At 36.6% G+C, this 15,575-nt stretch overlaps 1 protein-coding gene across 1 annotated transcript; it reads right to left on the reverse strand.

Annotated features, from left to right (window-relative positions):
• Positions 1–34: 34 nt before the first annotated feature.
• LOC135692184 (NADPH-dependent 3-demethoxyubiquinone 3-hydroxylase, mitochondrial) lies at positions 35–6,074 on the reverse strand. Its single transcript, XM_065210246.2, has 6 exons — positions 5,818–6,074; positions 4,382–4,496; positions 3,792–3,876; positions 2,802–2,856; positions 1,588–1,656; positions 35–215 (listed from the first exon to the last, which is right to left on the reverse strand). Exons 1-6 carry the CDS (start codon positions 6,043–6,045, stop codon positions 138–140), a joined length of 630 nt encoding a protein of 209 aa, XP_065066318.2. The 5' UTR covers positions 6,046–6,074; the 3' UTR covers positions 35–137.
• Positions 6,075–15,575: the final 9,501 nt, after the last annotated feature.

Consider the following 15,575-nt stretch of genomic DNA (forward strand, 5'->3'; position numbering starts at 1 on the left):
AAACAGAGATGAAAACAAGAAATAAATACCAATCTAAAACAATTAATATTAAATTAGAAATTTCATATAACAAAAGCAATGATCTGTGTGCATACTAAGAAGACAGGAAGAAAAATGTCTGCAGATTTGTTGACTCATCATATCCTCTCTGAAAGCCATATTGCAGTTCTGCAGCCAGTCTGAATAACTGCTTTCATGACACTATAAAACGGGGCCTAGAAAATACAGGAAATGCGTTGCTTGGTCCTTGTTCAGCAAATGATGAAATAGCTAATTTCGCTCAATCTGCTATCAAAGTTGAACATGACCAACAGTCTGGCGTATATTACATCTGTTTTGCTTTTTGTTATTTCAGGAGGACAAAGGGCGTTGAGTCAGAATTTTAATAATTCAAATGAATATCAAACCTGATTTGATTTTCGACATTCAATTTAAAAGTTATAATTGCCTTTTGGAAAAATCTTCTAGCCGTTTCTAGCTCCTTGTTGGCATTGGGATTTTAAAACTCTGGTACTCGCTAATTCAACTAAGGAACGTCTATTGAATTGGTTTTGGTTCAGAGACAGACAGTTTAAGAGCGAAATGTTGACCATGTTTGCTTTATCAGTTGGGTTGTGGGGATATTCCCCTCACCCTTCTTTACTGATAAGAAACAATTTCTCAGTAATACGATTCTGCACTTTGCAAAAGCGGTCGTTACTCCGAATGGGAAGAGCCCAAGTGAATATAACAAAATATCCTGTTCTCTGTTATCCATGGTCGCCACTGAATCTAACATCATTCACTTCTGTTATTTACATGGTCTTGAAAACCTCGTGACGAGCGCCCAGAAACATGTCGGTCGATGACAGAGATTAGGGTCTATGCAAACCTACAAACTGTCTGTACGCAAACCTGTCTTGACCTTATTTTTTATGACTCGTACCCCGTACGATGTGTTTCTTGGTTAAACGTCTACTTGTACTTTTGACATGGTTTTATTATTAGTCTTCTGCATGTAAACGACTATAATATGACTGAATTTTACAGCTGCTAACCGGGCTCTTATAGCATATATGACTTGTTTTGATATTTTCACAAACCTTTGTTTATACTATGGGACTGACACGTGCGTCAGAGACCATGATTATGGAGTTTTTTATCCCTCTTTTTTGGATCGTCGCAAATACATTAATCTACACCAATATTAAAAGATAATCACTTTAATTTACAATTGAATATTTATCTGTTTTTGATTGAAACAAATTTAAATAGATTCCGACCACTCTGTCGGACACAAGTCTTACTTCTTACGTAAACTATTGACAATCACTTTGAATTTTTGAAATTATTTGTGGCAGCGAAAAGGCCTAGATAAAGTGTTCTCGTGAAAAACAACTTGTGTACTCTATACAAATATGAAAATTTTGGGCAATGTGCCAACTGGCAGCTTACAGACTTTTGTTACAGTTCTCAAAACAGCATAGTTTGATGTAACTTTGTTACAGTTTAAACAAAAAGATGTAGGTGATGTAACAACTTGATAGTTTGCTGACGTAAAAGAACAGTTTGCTTTCAAGTGCATATTTTAACCAATGAATAGTTTACCTTCTCCCCATCCTGTTCTTTTCCGATGTCGTGGTGTTCCATTTCTTCATCTCGGAATTTGTGTATTATCTACAAAAGTGGATGATAGCCATTTGCGTTTGTGCTTTGCTCAATGATTTGTTATCTAGCTATTTCCTAATGTAAACGATCAAATGAGTTGAGAGATTCTTCAGAGGCCACTTAATCAAAGTTTGTTTTGGCGTAAAGGTTATATCTTAAAAAAATTCACAATAACAATATGCATATTTTGTAATACGATGAAAGTGGTGTCAAGATTAGATACAGGCACTGATAAGGGTTATTCAAATGGGATCTTAATAAGGTTACTAGTGTTAGAGAAAAACAGAGACTTGCCAAACGGAGAGTAAGGGATTTTGATGAACAAAGCCTCCAATTGTGTACTTTCTACAAACTGCCCCGGCCGAAAAACATTTTATTTCAGTATGTTGTGATGAACTTAGTATTTCAAAAAAGATTGCTTATGAGTACCTGTGGCAGAATATACTTACAGAAAGAAGCTTTACTCCAGTAAAGTGCATACAATGAGCCCCCAGCCCCACCCCTACGCAAACGCCCACCTCCACAGATACTACAGAAAAAACTCTGTACTTCTATTTGTTTGAAAAGAATTGTGTTTCAGAAAAAAATTGAATTAAAGCATGATATTATCAACTCTTTCCTCCCTTCGATACAAGGAATATATCCCTTGGAATAAAAAGTTTTGACCCTGAAAGGAACATATGCACCTTCAAAAAAGGAACAAAAACAATCTTAAGTCTTCAAAAATTAAATTCTCTATGGTGGAGATTAACTGAAGTTCTTAGTTGATGCAGTGAGGAGCCTTTAACCAAGCTTCTCTCTGAATGACTTGTGTTTCAAACTTAATTTATCCATACAAAGAACAGTCTAAAAACCCAAGCCATTCATAAACAATTCAATTCAAGACATGGTTGTGTCATTTTTTCAATTATTGCAAATCAATAGGGCAGTCATAGGTATAGCAGTTTCTTCCAAATGAAATTTCTGAAAATTGAAATCAACTTGCATTGAAGAGCTTTTTAGCTATTGTTTTTTTTTAAATTTTAGCCCCAAACCTGTAGCCACAAATTCGGTTTGTGCCCTGCTTATTCCCTTAAAATATACGGGTTTAAAAATATATGGGTTTAAAAAGCATTCACAATGGGGTTCAATAATGAAAAGATGAAGACAATTACCTCAAGTAGTTCTTTATGAGTTTCAGGGTCATCACTTAAAAGTTCACGTAGCTGGCTTGAAAATAAGAATTAGTAATTTATTGCAATAATTTGTAAATAACAAAATAAGAAAACAACTATATGAAATTGTTGTCACACCACTTTTTCCCACCAAACAGCAATAGTGGCAGTTACAAAAACAAACTTGTTCACCAAAATTCATATTTGAGTAAAAACATGGGCTAACAACTGAATTAAAACCAAAACATGATTTTGATTTTGGAAATAGATACAACAATAAGACTATTAAGGAAATATAGCTTTCCTCACTTTTTTAATAAGTTGTTTAATCCTTATTAGCACCATCCATTTCATAAATATTTATGTAGTGTTACCCTGATATTTTTCATGCACTGATGACCATTTGAAATTGTTTTCAAAGGCCAGAGGGCACTAGTGCCTGTAGCATGACTAACAAAGGTGTTAAACTGCTTTGTATGGAGTCTACTGCACATAGTGAAGTTCTTTCTGGATTTGTAAACTATTGCATAATTCTCCAAAGGTTTTGTCATCCTGCCTAGAAGCAGGACAAAGTCAAGACAACAGAAATGCTCCAACCATTTGTCAAATTGAAAAAATATTTCCTTGATTGCCGCCTTGATGAGACCAATTTAACTTCCATACCTGGAGAATAATGCATTTAGGACCTCACCTATGTTGACATGTGTTCAATAAGCGCAGAAGGTCGAATCAGAAGTACCAATACTGGAAAAAATGCTATGCATTTATTGTTTGAGAACAATTCTAGCAAGAAGAGAAAACTTTTCTTTTAGCAAGAATCAGAACTTTTCTTTTAACAAGAAAAGACTCTTCTCGATCATAATTTCCTTCAGGCAGACTGTTTCAAACATTTGCAATGGTGTCACATTCTGCTACATCAACCCCTGTCCATTATTTGGGCCTCTGACTGTCTGACTAACTGTACATGTGAATACATTGCTGTTAACCAACCTGTCATAATGGTCACCAATAACTTCTTCTACTGCAATAGTACATGCCATAGCAGCCTCCTTTCCAAGCATTGCAGTTCCAGCACCTAATCAGGTTGCAATAAAAAACCAAATATTTTCAAATTGCTTTCTCAAATTAAGGCCACAAACATTTAAGAACTTTTAGCTAATTTTAAAAAATATTCCTTATAGTTTCAATAAAAAAACCTAGTACAAATAAAATAACAAAGAAAAACTAATAATTTCACATTTGACTCAACAAATACAGTGTATCAAATAGTTCAACTGACAGTTCACATGAAGCAGGGCTGTCCGAAGAGGGAGGGGTTGAGGGCTGGAGCCCCCCCCCCCCCCCAACAATTGCCAAACTGCAGTATATTCCTTTATAACAGCATATGAATGAGAAGGATACAACTTCCCTTCCAATGGCACTGCACATAGATGCTAATTGTTCCCAGATTATGTCTCAAAATATTTCTGATTTTGTTAAATGACACAACTATAAACTAAAAAGGATAATAATGACAAATCTTGGTTGAAGGCTTTTGCGTTTCAAAGAATCACATCATAAATAAAAAAGTATTTGTATACCTAATGCAAATCCAGCTACGTTCCAAAATGGTAAGAGGGCTGTTGGCCTAACCCTGTTTTCAATCATAAGACTTTTCATTTTCCTAAGATGAGCTTTCTCATCATCCCACATTTTCTGTCAAGGAAGAAAATAATGTTTTGTAATTTTAATGTTATCTTGTAGTTAAGGTTTAAACTTGGAAAGATGATTTAGCAGAGTAAGACAGTGTGATGAAATACCTTAAACTGGAATCTTTGAAATCTTTATTAGAAACTTGCTATAAGGAACAAATACTGGGCAATCAGAAAAAATTAAAAATAAAAGTACTTGAAGCAAAATAACTTAAGAAACGATTTGAAAAGTTTGAAAAAGTCGAAAACACAAAAATTCTATAAAATTCCATCAAAGTGCTTGACGCATAAAATTGAGACACAGAGAATAAAAACACAGCATTAGAAAGGGAGCTAATCTCTTGACAGAAATTTATGGCTCACAAATGGATTCTATGACAGTTGGACTCCGGATAATTTTTTTTTTAAATTACGTATGTCATTCTAAATTGAGTGATTTTCTTGAGGTCAAGGCTGTCAAGAAGTTCTGAGCTTTATTAAAACTGAGATATGTGGCCAGGCTAGCAAAGTGAGCATAAATTTATTCTGACCACAATCTTAAATTTAGCTTAAAATACATTTCAGAAAAATACTTGCATTTTTTTTGTTGAAATCCTTTCAAACGATTTATCACTTAGGTCCTTTTGAGGCTCCCTAGACCTAAGGTTCTGGAGCAGTGCCCCCTGTCCCCCTCTTAAGGACTCAGCTTGCCTGAGATCTTCAACTAGGATTATCATTTTTCTGGCTATTTTTTTAAAAAAGAAGATTTAACAAAATTCCTTTGTTCAGTAATCCTATAGGAATTTGAAGAAGATAGTTGATTGGATTTTCAATCATTGAACTTCTCTGAGGGAAAAATGATACAAATTAAATAAATGCCAAAAATTAAAACATGGCAAAGCTCAATAATCACTGGGGAATTTGTTGCATACTTAAATGTGCACATTTATTACAAGTGCACTCCGGGTGAAAGGTTGTGTACTCCTAAGAACTCCTTGAAAACTGCCATTGCCATAAATGGCATTCAGATCAGACATTCAGATACGAGGATTTGAAAATGGAAAAAATTGTCGAATTTCTACTGGGAAATCTTTAGCGTAAAAAATTTAATAAAGGAAGTGTCCAACGTGGGCCTTTGTTTCTTATAAATAATTGGAATCAATATTGCATAATTTTATTTTTACGTACAACCCTAACACGGTCACACTTTCAAGTTTACTGTTAAATATCTGCCGCAATGTGGCTTTTCCTTATTCTCTATACCAAGAAAATTAAAGGTCTCTACCTTATCCTCTAAAGCTTTACGTTCCGTTTTTCGAAAGTGTAAAATAAAACTCGCTCTCTACCTGAATAAGTTCTCCGGTTGAACCATCTCTTCCCAATATCGCCATTTGGCCTGCATATATCCTGTCTGCTCCATATTCTCCAGCATGATCCACCCTTATTATTTTGTCAATAAGTTCTTTTGTATTCATTCTATTAGATTTCTCTGTTTTGGTGGCATTTGAGCACAAACATCTACAAATTATTTGACAGTCATACGCCACTCTCCTACGAAGCGCTATCGTCGCCATTTTCAAAGTTTTTAGAGAATTATATAATGGCCTCGTTTTACCATATGGAAACGAGAGTTGGCAACAAACTTTAGACATTTTGAATCCGGGAAAGGTGTGAGGAAATCCGTACGTACTGCTTTGATGGCGTTGACTTTAAAAGACCTATGACCATTATTCCTACTGTAATTGTATTTGTTTCTACCTAGAATAATGGAGGTAGTTTATAGGACACTGAAATGCTATGCTTATCGAGGTCCTGTCCTTCCTCTTGTTGTGACAACACCTCGCTCGTGATTCCTACGCCAGGAATCGCAGAGACTGGAGACCCTCCTCAGTCTAAGTGAGAGTTTGGTCGTGATCCCAACCCCTTACCCTTGGATGTGTATTCTGTGACCCTAATCACTTAATCTACCCATCTGCACTACCCCGTTTTATTAGTTATGAATGAATTAGTTTTAGTAGGTGGTATTCAAGCAAGCAAAAACTTTAATATTTTGCTCAAGATAAAAGCAAGCATGTAGAACTTTAGATGCAAAGACCCGTTATTTCTCTTAATGCTTACACAGGGCCGGCGAAAGCGGGGGCCCTGTGTAAGCATTCATTAAGCCCCCCCCCCACTTTTCTGCAGAGCTAAAAGAAAACTTTAGCCAAAAGTGGAAATATATGTAGTATATCATTCTGCAAGTAACAGATGCTTTTGGCTTAATCTTAGTTGCTACGTCTTTACCATAAAAGACATATATAAAATTGAATATGGGAAATAAGATCAAAGAAATATGGTCATTGCCTAAGTTGTACAACGAAATATTTAGGATCAGATGTTACAAAACAATGTTCCAAGTGTACAAATTGCTTTATTTGCTTTTATTTTAGTTGATAGTTCTTCTGTTTTTGTTAAACTTGTACATATTGATTAAACAAAACTTAAATATATTGCCTCAGATTTTCCTTCAGTCAAAATCCATTTTAGATACTATTTCTGGCCATCTCTAAAATATAATAATCCTAATTTTTTTGGCAGCATAACCTAAGCCCTTTCAAGACTTTCATATTTGGCCCCTGCACTTTCAAATACGTTTCGCCGGCCCTGTTACACAGAATACCGGTGTGCTCGTATAAAAATGATTGTAGTCCAAAAGAAAATCTCTCCTTTTCTTAAACAAAGTGGAGCGTATATTTTCATAGCAGATATGTTAAAACTTTGCTCGGGGAGGAGGGTCCGTCTATTCTAGACTGTAGATGTATAGGTAATTATGTTTTCAGTTAGGCCGAAAGTGTTGACCCATGTTGGGTTCCCTTTGAGGCGAATATAAGAAAACAACGAAGGCCTTTTCAGGTAACGAGAAGATAATGTTAAACATAATGAACGAAACCACTCACAAATTCATTTTGATTTTAGAATTGAAACGAAATCTAGCTAAAAGCAAAAGATCTGTTGCTAAAAGATTGAGCTTGACAAAACAATATGCTTTATGGTTGCTTATGGGTGCAATATGCTTTATGAATGCTTACATTATGGTTGCTTATTATAAATTTCAGATAGAACTGCTTTTACAGAAGTGGAAATCTTCTCACCGTTTGTGTCTGTGCTGTTGCTAAGAAATCCTTCTGTACGCATGGAAAAATTGTACCTTTCGCGTCGCATGTCGATACCGAATTGTATGAAAAGTCATGTATTCAAGTCAGAATAAGATTGAAAGGAATAGGTTTGATGAAAGAAATGGATAAGTTTTCTGTTTCAACAAAAAGCCAATTTATTCACTTGCCACAATATCTGTAACATAATACCAAAAAAGCTTTCATTTGATCTCAAAGTCAAATCTTTAGCACCAAAGGGTTCCTTCAAAAGAAATAGTTAAGCGAGCATACCGTTAATGAACTGCTCAGAGATTTCTCATTTGACAAACCACTCAGGGCTATTGACGATTGGTAATCCTGGTTTTTCTCACGATGGATCCCCATATAAGGAAAAATTCAAACTTCTGTGGCATTTTGAACGGTATGCAGATTTCCTTATAAAAAGTTCAGTGGTTTGGTAACTTGTCATCAGCCCCCCTATCACGTTTTAATTAGCTTTATGTAATCCATTACTCAGCCCTCTGTATCCGCGTTCTAAATACAGGAAATTTTCTCATCACTTATATCCTATTCTAACTCCGTGAGGCTTTTATTAGAGGGATGAGAACAATGATACTATGGAAATCTAAGTCCAGTCTGATACGTGAATAATTGCTTTCTCATACATGAGCGAGGCATCGTTTTCAAGGCGTCTTTCTAGTTCGTCTTCCGTAATCATGAAATTTGTAGCTGTTGTATTTTTCTACCCCCACTTGCGTGCTTAAACAAAATTCAATGGTTGAACTATTCTGAATGCGCTTTTGCTACGAAATACCGACTCATCTTTTCCAATCAAGGATTCTGTGCAAGATTTGAGAAACTGTGGACCCGGGAAATAGTTAGACTTTTGCAGACAGCCCCAGCAAACATGGAAGAAATTCTGGGCTCTTATTTGTGAAATGCCTTGATAAGAAAGGTCGAATATTAGTGAAAAATATTTGTGACGTCATTTGGAATGCAATGATCGTTGTGTGACCCGATTCAACAAAATTAGGGTAGAAGGTTAAAATCTCGCACTAATTTTGAACACGCTCTCGCCACGATTTAGTTTTGCTTTGTATTGTTTTGCTTTCACTTTGATTATTTTTTCTGAATATATAACTTACATGACGATTATCTGTATAGGCCAATATAAGAAGCATATTCATGGAGAGGGGGAAGTTACGTAAATCTGATCAAAGATACTCACTTTAGACCCAGCTCTTCTAGGAACGAATCGAAAGTCATAAATGGCTTAGAAACTGCCAAGCTGCTCGTTGGCTGTTCCCATTCAGCCTCATTCTGTGCAAGTGATTTAACAATGTATAATAACTGTGATGAAGGACTGTAGCCTCTTGGCTATCCCCATTTGCAACGACTTCGTCATGATTTTAGTAAAACAAAATTTGTATCCACATTGTGTCCTTCGTTATCGCAAAGTGCCCAAACATGGAAACATGCAACCATGAGTAACAGAATGTCCTGAAGTTGCTCACCCCTTCTCCTAGCCTCCTACACTCTTTTTTTATAAGAACAATTTTATAAGAACACGAGCATCAAAACTGGTCAAAAGTTAAGAACAAATTAAGAACAAGCTGAGGCTGAGCTTCTGCAAAATGCAATTTTGAACAACGCTTTCTCTCAAAATCGAGGATTTTTAGCGATGTGTGGGTGCTTTTTCGGTGAATATTCAAATTTGTCAGCAAATTAAGGCTGTCTCACTCACTTTGTTGGCAAATGAGGCCTGAACATCTCCTTAGAGTGAAAAAGCTAGCAATAGCACTGCTTACACCCTTTTAATTTAAGAACAAATTAAGAACAATCCAGCCTCAGATTTTCGAAAAGAATAAGAACAGTCAGCCTGAACTTAAGTTTACTGGTTCTTATAAAAAAAAGAGTGTAGTTCAATGATGATTAATCGGCTTTTACGTATTTGGAATTGTGGAGGGGCCAGGGGTTGACTGTTGTACATTATTTCTGACCTACTGGTCATGCGTTGCTCTGACGAGAATCGTAAGATCATGGCGAAGCATTGTGGTTCCCTAGTCAGGAATATTGACCCTCGCTTGCCACAGTGGTTACATCACGTGTATTTTTTATCGTGTACATTGATGATTCATGGGATCGTGTATTTTCTACGATGGCACTCTTGACCTCCTTTTAGCTGTTATTTGACTTACTTGACTCTAGTATCGGTTTGTTTGGCATCTAGTCAAACTGCCGGATTACGTAGTTATTTACAAAAAAATTCCATGTTCAAAATAGCAGCTTCACAAATACATATCTTGATTTGATATCAAATATGTTAGTGAACGGCCGCACGGTCCTATTTTTAAAGTGTTTGCAGTGTACTTATTGTAATTGATCTCAAAGTGGTGCAATTAAATTAAGTGAGGAAAATATATATTGCTAACAAACGATATCCTTACACATAGACAGGTGGTATTAGATGTGGGAAAGTAGCTGGCTTATGAATGATTTTTTGTAATTTTCGGCGTATCAAAGGGCCAGTCTGGTTTCGTTCTGGGTGACGTAATCTCTTCATTTGGGCCAAATCGCCCGCCCGCATCAGCAACTTATGCTCGTTATCATTGCGATAACGTTTTCTGAAAAGTTCTCTCTTACGAATTCTGGTTTGATATAGTGATTTCTTAATTTTTTTTACCTCAAATATAGTGAAAACAATGGTGCACGAGCAAGGGGTTCAAGGGGCCGACCCCTTTTTGCTAACGTTGCTAACGTCGAAACTCTTTTTTACCTTTTCCTATTGTTTTTTTGGAAAATTTTATCGAGGATCCCCTTTTCAAAGCACTAGCCATCTGCAGAAACCATGACCTTTCAATCTACAAATACAAATTCGCTTCTATAACAGAAGACTACACTTAATCAGTTTTGCATGACATTTTAAGTCGCACGGTCTCCTAACATGGGAGAAAATCTTCAAAAACACATTGCTTTTTCTTGTTGAGACTTAGCATGTTCTTAAGTTGTTCTTATTTTTTTGCGTATCGAGCTTTCGTGTTTTTAGCTAGACTTTCAGCACAAATTACACTTTTTTATAAGAACCAGTAACTTTGAGTTGAGGCTGACTGTTCTCAATTTTTTCGAAAATCTGACGATTGATTGTTCTTAATTTGTTCTCAAATCAATAAGGTGTAAGCAGTGCGATTTCTAGCTTTTCCGCTCTAGAGAGGTGTTCCGGCCTCACTTGCCGACAAATTTAGTGAGGCAAGCTTCAATTGCCAACACGTTTGAATATTCACCGATAAAGCATCCACACATGGCTAAAAATCGTCGTTTTTCAAATAATATGTTGTTTAAAATTACATTTTACAGCAGCTCAGCCTCAGCTTGTTCTTAATTTGTTCTTAACATTTGACCAATTTTGAGACTGATGTTTTTACAAACTTGTTCTTATAAAAAAAGAGTTTAGCTGAAAGAAACGTCTCTTTGCTCACGGATGTTTTATTCTTTGTTTATTCAGCGAGACTTTCAGCGCGAAGTATGCTGTTTTTCTTGACATTGGGTCACCGTCTCTCATAGGTCATTTAAACCCATTCATGGTTTTCATATCAGCCGCCTCAGGGCAAGTATCCACCCCTTGTGCATCCATTTAAAACAGTATTCTTATTTTAGATAAAGAAATAAAAAATAATTTGCCACCCTTCGATCTCACAGCATGATCTATTTGTAAGGAAAATACTGCTAATTATATTCCTCTCCTTGTCACTTAAATAGAATAATATTTGTTTTCAAATACTGTATTTCAGATTGGATGTCTATTTTCGTTGACTGCATCGCTTCTTCGGCGACTTCGGTGTCGCTTCATCGTCGAATGCGTCGCTTCATCTTTGATTGTGACGCTTCATCGTTGATTCCATGGCTTTCAATCAAGTGGTTTGGTTTTTAGGGATTGGGTAGGGGGTATTTTGGCTTCTCGGAAGCTTTCTGGAGTGAGAATGCGGATCCAGCGGAGATCCACCTATCTTCTTGTGGCCTATTCGCAAAATAAGTAGTGAATGAGTTATCTGCAAATCCAATCAACGTAAGATAAGGCCCATAAAACTCTTTCCTCGGGGTTGAATGCAAGGTGTTTGCAACGATCGTATGAAATTTTGAAATCTGACATGATTTCATGTCAAATGCTCTTGTTAGTCTGATCTATTGCAGTTTATAAAGCAAAGCACGAGAGCTTCATTCTCCTCTTAGAACTCGCCCAAAACACTGAATCCAGTTCGTTTACCTGTTGTAAGAGCCAGATAATTTTTGCCAAGGCCCAGTGTTTATGTTTTTTGGATAATTTGAAGCTCACGGTCACGTACAGGCTATGAATTGTTTTTAAGACCACTAAATAGTAGTTTTGCATGACATTTTAGTAACACAGTTGACTAGCTGATAAAAGTTGCTCTGTTTTGTTAACATGAAAATAAATTTTCGTAAAACATTGCTTATTTTCTTTCAATTTTCATCTGAAGTTGGTAATGTTCTTACGTCGTTCTTCTTTTTTGGCAAATCAAGCTTCGATGTTCTAATTAAGTATGTGCTCGTAAAAAATCAGAGCTTAATTCAAAATCCAGTAATTGACCTGGTATAAGGATGAATCGAATGCAAGATTCATTATGTAAGTTCATTTATGACGAACGGTGTCCTTGAAAGCTCACCGGGATTTCCCTTCAGGAAATTTCGGTAGCTACAATGTCCTTCAAATAGGCTGTCCCTTTGGAAATCCTGAGAAACGCTTCTTTGCAATTAAATAAAGTGCTTCTTTTCATATAAAGCATTTTACATACTTAAACACCATTTACAGAAGAGATAAACATATATGTTTATGTATAGAAACTCATGTTTTTTTGCATATTGCAAATTCTTAAAGTATAATTGGCAACTGAAGGGAAATAGTAAATGTTGCTCCTCTAGCATCCACAGAGCTGATTAGATGTGATGCACCTCATTGTCTATGGCCTTCAAAATACCCATGTTGTCTCTTTGATCAATTGATCAGCTAATGAAAGGAACATCTTCAAAGGCGTTTATTATACTCAAAATGCTTTTCAATTTGCTCGCTGCTGAATTCATTCGTACGAGAAATTGCATTTACTACAGTGCTATCCTTGCAAGCAAACTGAAATGCATTTTATTCCCTTGACTTTATGGTGTGCAGCTACCATATATTTATGCTCAAGTTATCATATGAAAATTAATCTTTTTTGACATAAACTTTTCACGGCCTCATATTTGAGCCTCGACCCTCAATCAGATCCCCAACCAAGCCTGAAATTGATGCTTAATCAACCGGGTCAGAAATTTCTCTCCTTTGCATAGAATATTTGCACCAAGTCGGAAAGTAAATTTCCGGGAACCAGGTAAGCTCTTTAAAGGAAAATCAGTGTCTCTTCCTTATCAATGACAGCTATACATGTATGCACACAATTTTTACATTTGTGACGCACTCTTCATCCCTTCCTTTGAAAACACAACAGTGAGTGCCTTGTCATTGAATCATGCTTTTCACCATTCTTGATATGACGTTCATGAAAATATTTGCGACCCCACTGCGACGCGCCTCTGTTCTCTACAGAAGTCTTGTTGAATCATGTGTGCAGTGTAGATAGCGACAAAAATTGGAATTCCCTGCGTTCTGCTGCGATTTTTCACAAACGACCTTTGTCTTCTATTACGTCAAATTCTGAAGAGCTGTCAGAAGGCATTTTCTAATTTCACTCTGCTTTCCTGTGTTTCATAAAGTATTTTACATATTTAGATTTGATTTGCTTCAGCATTCTTAACCACGTTTCAGCACGTTTCAACCACGTTGTCAGACTTCTAAGTATGAAACGTCATAACTTCTCCAGCTTGTGCCCAGGTTCCCAGGAGGTCTTTGAATTTGGTTCCCAGTAAGCAACCGTATACACGTAATTTTTTATCAAGAAATGAAGGGTTTTTGTTTCAGGAATGCTAGGCCGCACTGCATGTATTCTTACAGACGTGGAAGGCCACGAGAAATTCGCCTTTCAATCCTACGTCTGTCAACCACAATTTGCTGTTGGAAATAACTGGGCCAAGCAGAGATACCCGGGAAACTCCACTTATCTCATAGAATGTTTTGATGTCATACATTTCACAGCATTATAACAAAGACAGTGAATTTACCAGTTTTCTTCTCTGGAAGCTAGGGTAACTGGAAGCTTTCGTGCAAGAGGGGTACTGGGGCAGCTCATGATTTAGCTCGTGCCTACTTTGTGCTAAAACGTAATCTGAACTGCAACTAAGGAGCCGGGTCCTCTTTGTGTCAGTCAGTTTTTTCTGTGTCAGTTTTTTCTCAAATCCTGTTCTTCTGTTATATTTTCTTTATATAAGCAGCAAGATTCAATTCAACTCTTGAATTCCACGTACCTTAATCGTTCGAAGGGGGCGCTTATTCGAAATGGGCGCTTATTCGAGATGGGCGCTTATTCCAGATGGGCGCTTATTCGAGATGGGCGCTTATTCGAAAGGGGCGCTTATAGAATATTTCTTTAAAAATAAGGATTAAAAAAAAGAATTTAAGAAGTTTCCTGATAAGAAAGACAAACAAGAATAACGATTGTCAAAAAAAGAGGATTCCATCGAAACAAGAGGATTTCTTTTAAATTTCCAAAGTGTACGAGATTTCCAAGGAGTGATTTGCTCCTTCCTCTTGTTCCGACTTGGAGTACTCCAGTTTGTTAATGCTACTGTGAATTCGATACTCGTTTATTTTGAAAGTTTCTTAATTTCATGGCTATTAGGGCCGACTTCTTGAAAGTACTGTTGCTTATAGCAAATTTCTTGTGAAAAATGCGTGTAAATCCGTAAGCCTCTTTTTGGTCAAATGTATTAAAATACCCTGAATCAATCGAATAGAAAGTCTGAAATTTTTCATTTTAATATAACGTAATTGCTTTCCATGACACTTATCATCACATTTCATTGTCAGCGACGTCGGAATCTAGGAACACCAGGATACATGCCCCAGAGTCTTAGATGCTACCACTCTAGAACTTTCCGATTAGTGCCCCTTCTTATCTGTGCCCCCTAACTTTGTAATGCTTTCTATTTCCCAGTTCATAGCATCCACCCTTCCGCTTTGTGCATCCGGTCCGGCTCCTGTTGTTGTCTGTCGTACAATTGTAAATTTTGGGTAGAACCAGGAACTATATTGTGAGAAGAAGCAAAAGTGCACGGATTGTTTGTTTTTGCTTGAAAAAAATTTCTGAAGTTTTTTTACGTTTAAGGGAAATTTAAACGAGTAAAAAATTTCCCGACCGTAATAGCTTGTCTCCTTACCAGACATTCCTCTTGTTTGATATTAAGGAAACGATCCCTTTGGCCTACGAACAGTATGCGCGGGGCGAAGGGTGGGAGTTTTAAAAGTACCATGCCGCTATTTAAAAAGTTGTCAGGGCAGGGCAGGCCTTCATGGGCTATAGCTTAACTAAAATCAACTCACTTGCTTAACTAAAATCAACTTTCCTTTGTATTCGGGGAAACTTTCTTAACTAAAATCAACTTTTGTGTTGTCTTGGCTTTGTTTGCTACCTTGCCTTTGACTATGCTTTGACATTCGCAAGCACGCCAAGACCACCTAATTCCTATTCTGTGCCAAGACGGTTAACTTATAAATGCATCAATATATTCTCAAGGCACAGATTCGACATCCCCCCCCCCCCAATTTTTAAATATACAGCTTTCAAACACCTGATTTCCTGGTGATCTGAATTTAAATGTCCGCCATTGCCTGGGAAAAGGCACTCAAAAATCAAATACAATGAACTGCAACGATGTCATTGGTATTGCTAGCACCTTTAAATGTCCCAGTATCTGCTCAGTATCTTAGGTCAATAGTTATTCCTGTTACTCACAAATGACGTATGGCCGGTTAGGGTAAGAAAAGACACCTTGGTTATGTTACTCAATAATGGTTCTAAGCCAAG

The sequence above is a fragment of the Rhopilema esculentum genome, chromosome 13 (assembly GCF_057945365.1).
Source record: "Rhopilema esculentum isolate cy_ngs chromosome 13, ASM5794536v1, whole genome shotgun sequence".
In the NCBI taxonomy this organism is placed as follows: Eukaryota; Metazoa; Cnidaria; class Scyphozoa; order Rhizostomeae; family Rhizostomatidae; genus Rhopilema; species Rhopilema esculentum.

Coding starts and splice junctions, on each gene's coding strand:
- LOC135692184 (XM_065210246.2), bottom strand. CDS start 6,045: ATGGCGACGATAGCGCTTCGTAGGAGAGTGGCGTATGACTGTCAAATA. Junction 2,857..3,791: donor ATTGGTGACCATTATGACAG/GTTGGTTAACAG, acceptor CTTATTTTCAAG/CCAGCTACGTGAACTTTTAA. Junction 1,657..2,801: donor CTCATAAAGAACTACTTGAG/GTAATTGTCTTC, acceptor CCACTTTTGTAG/ATAATACACAAATTCCGAGA.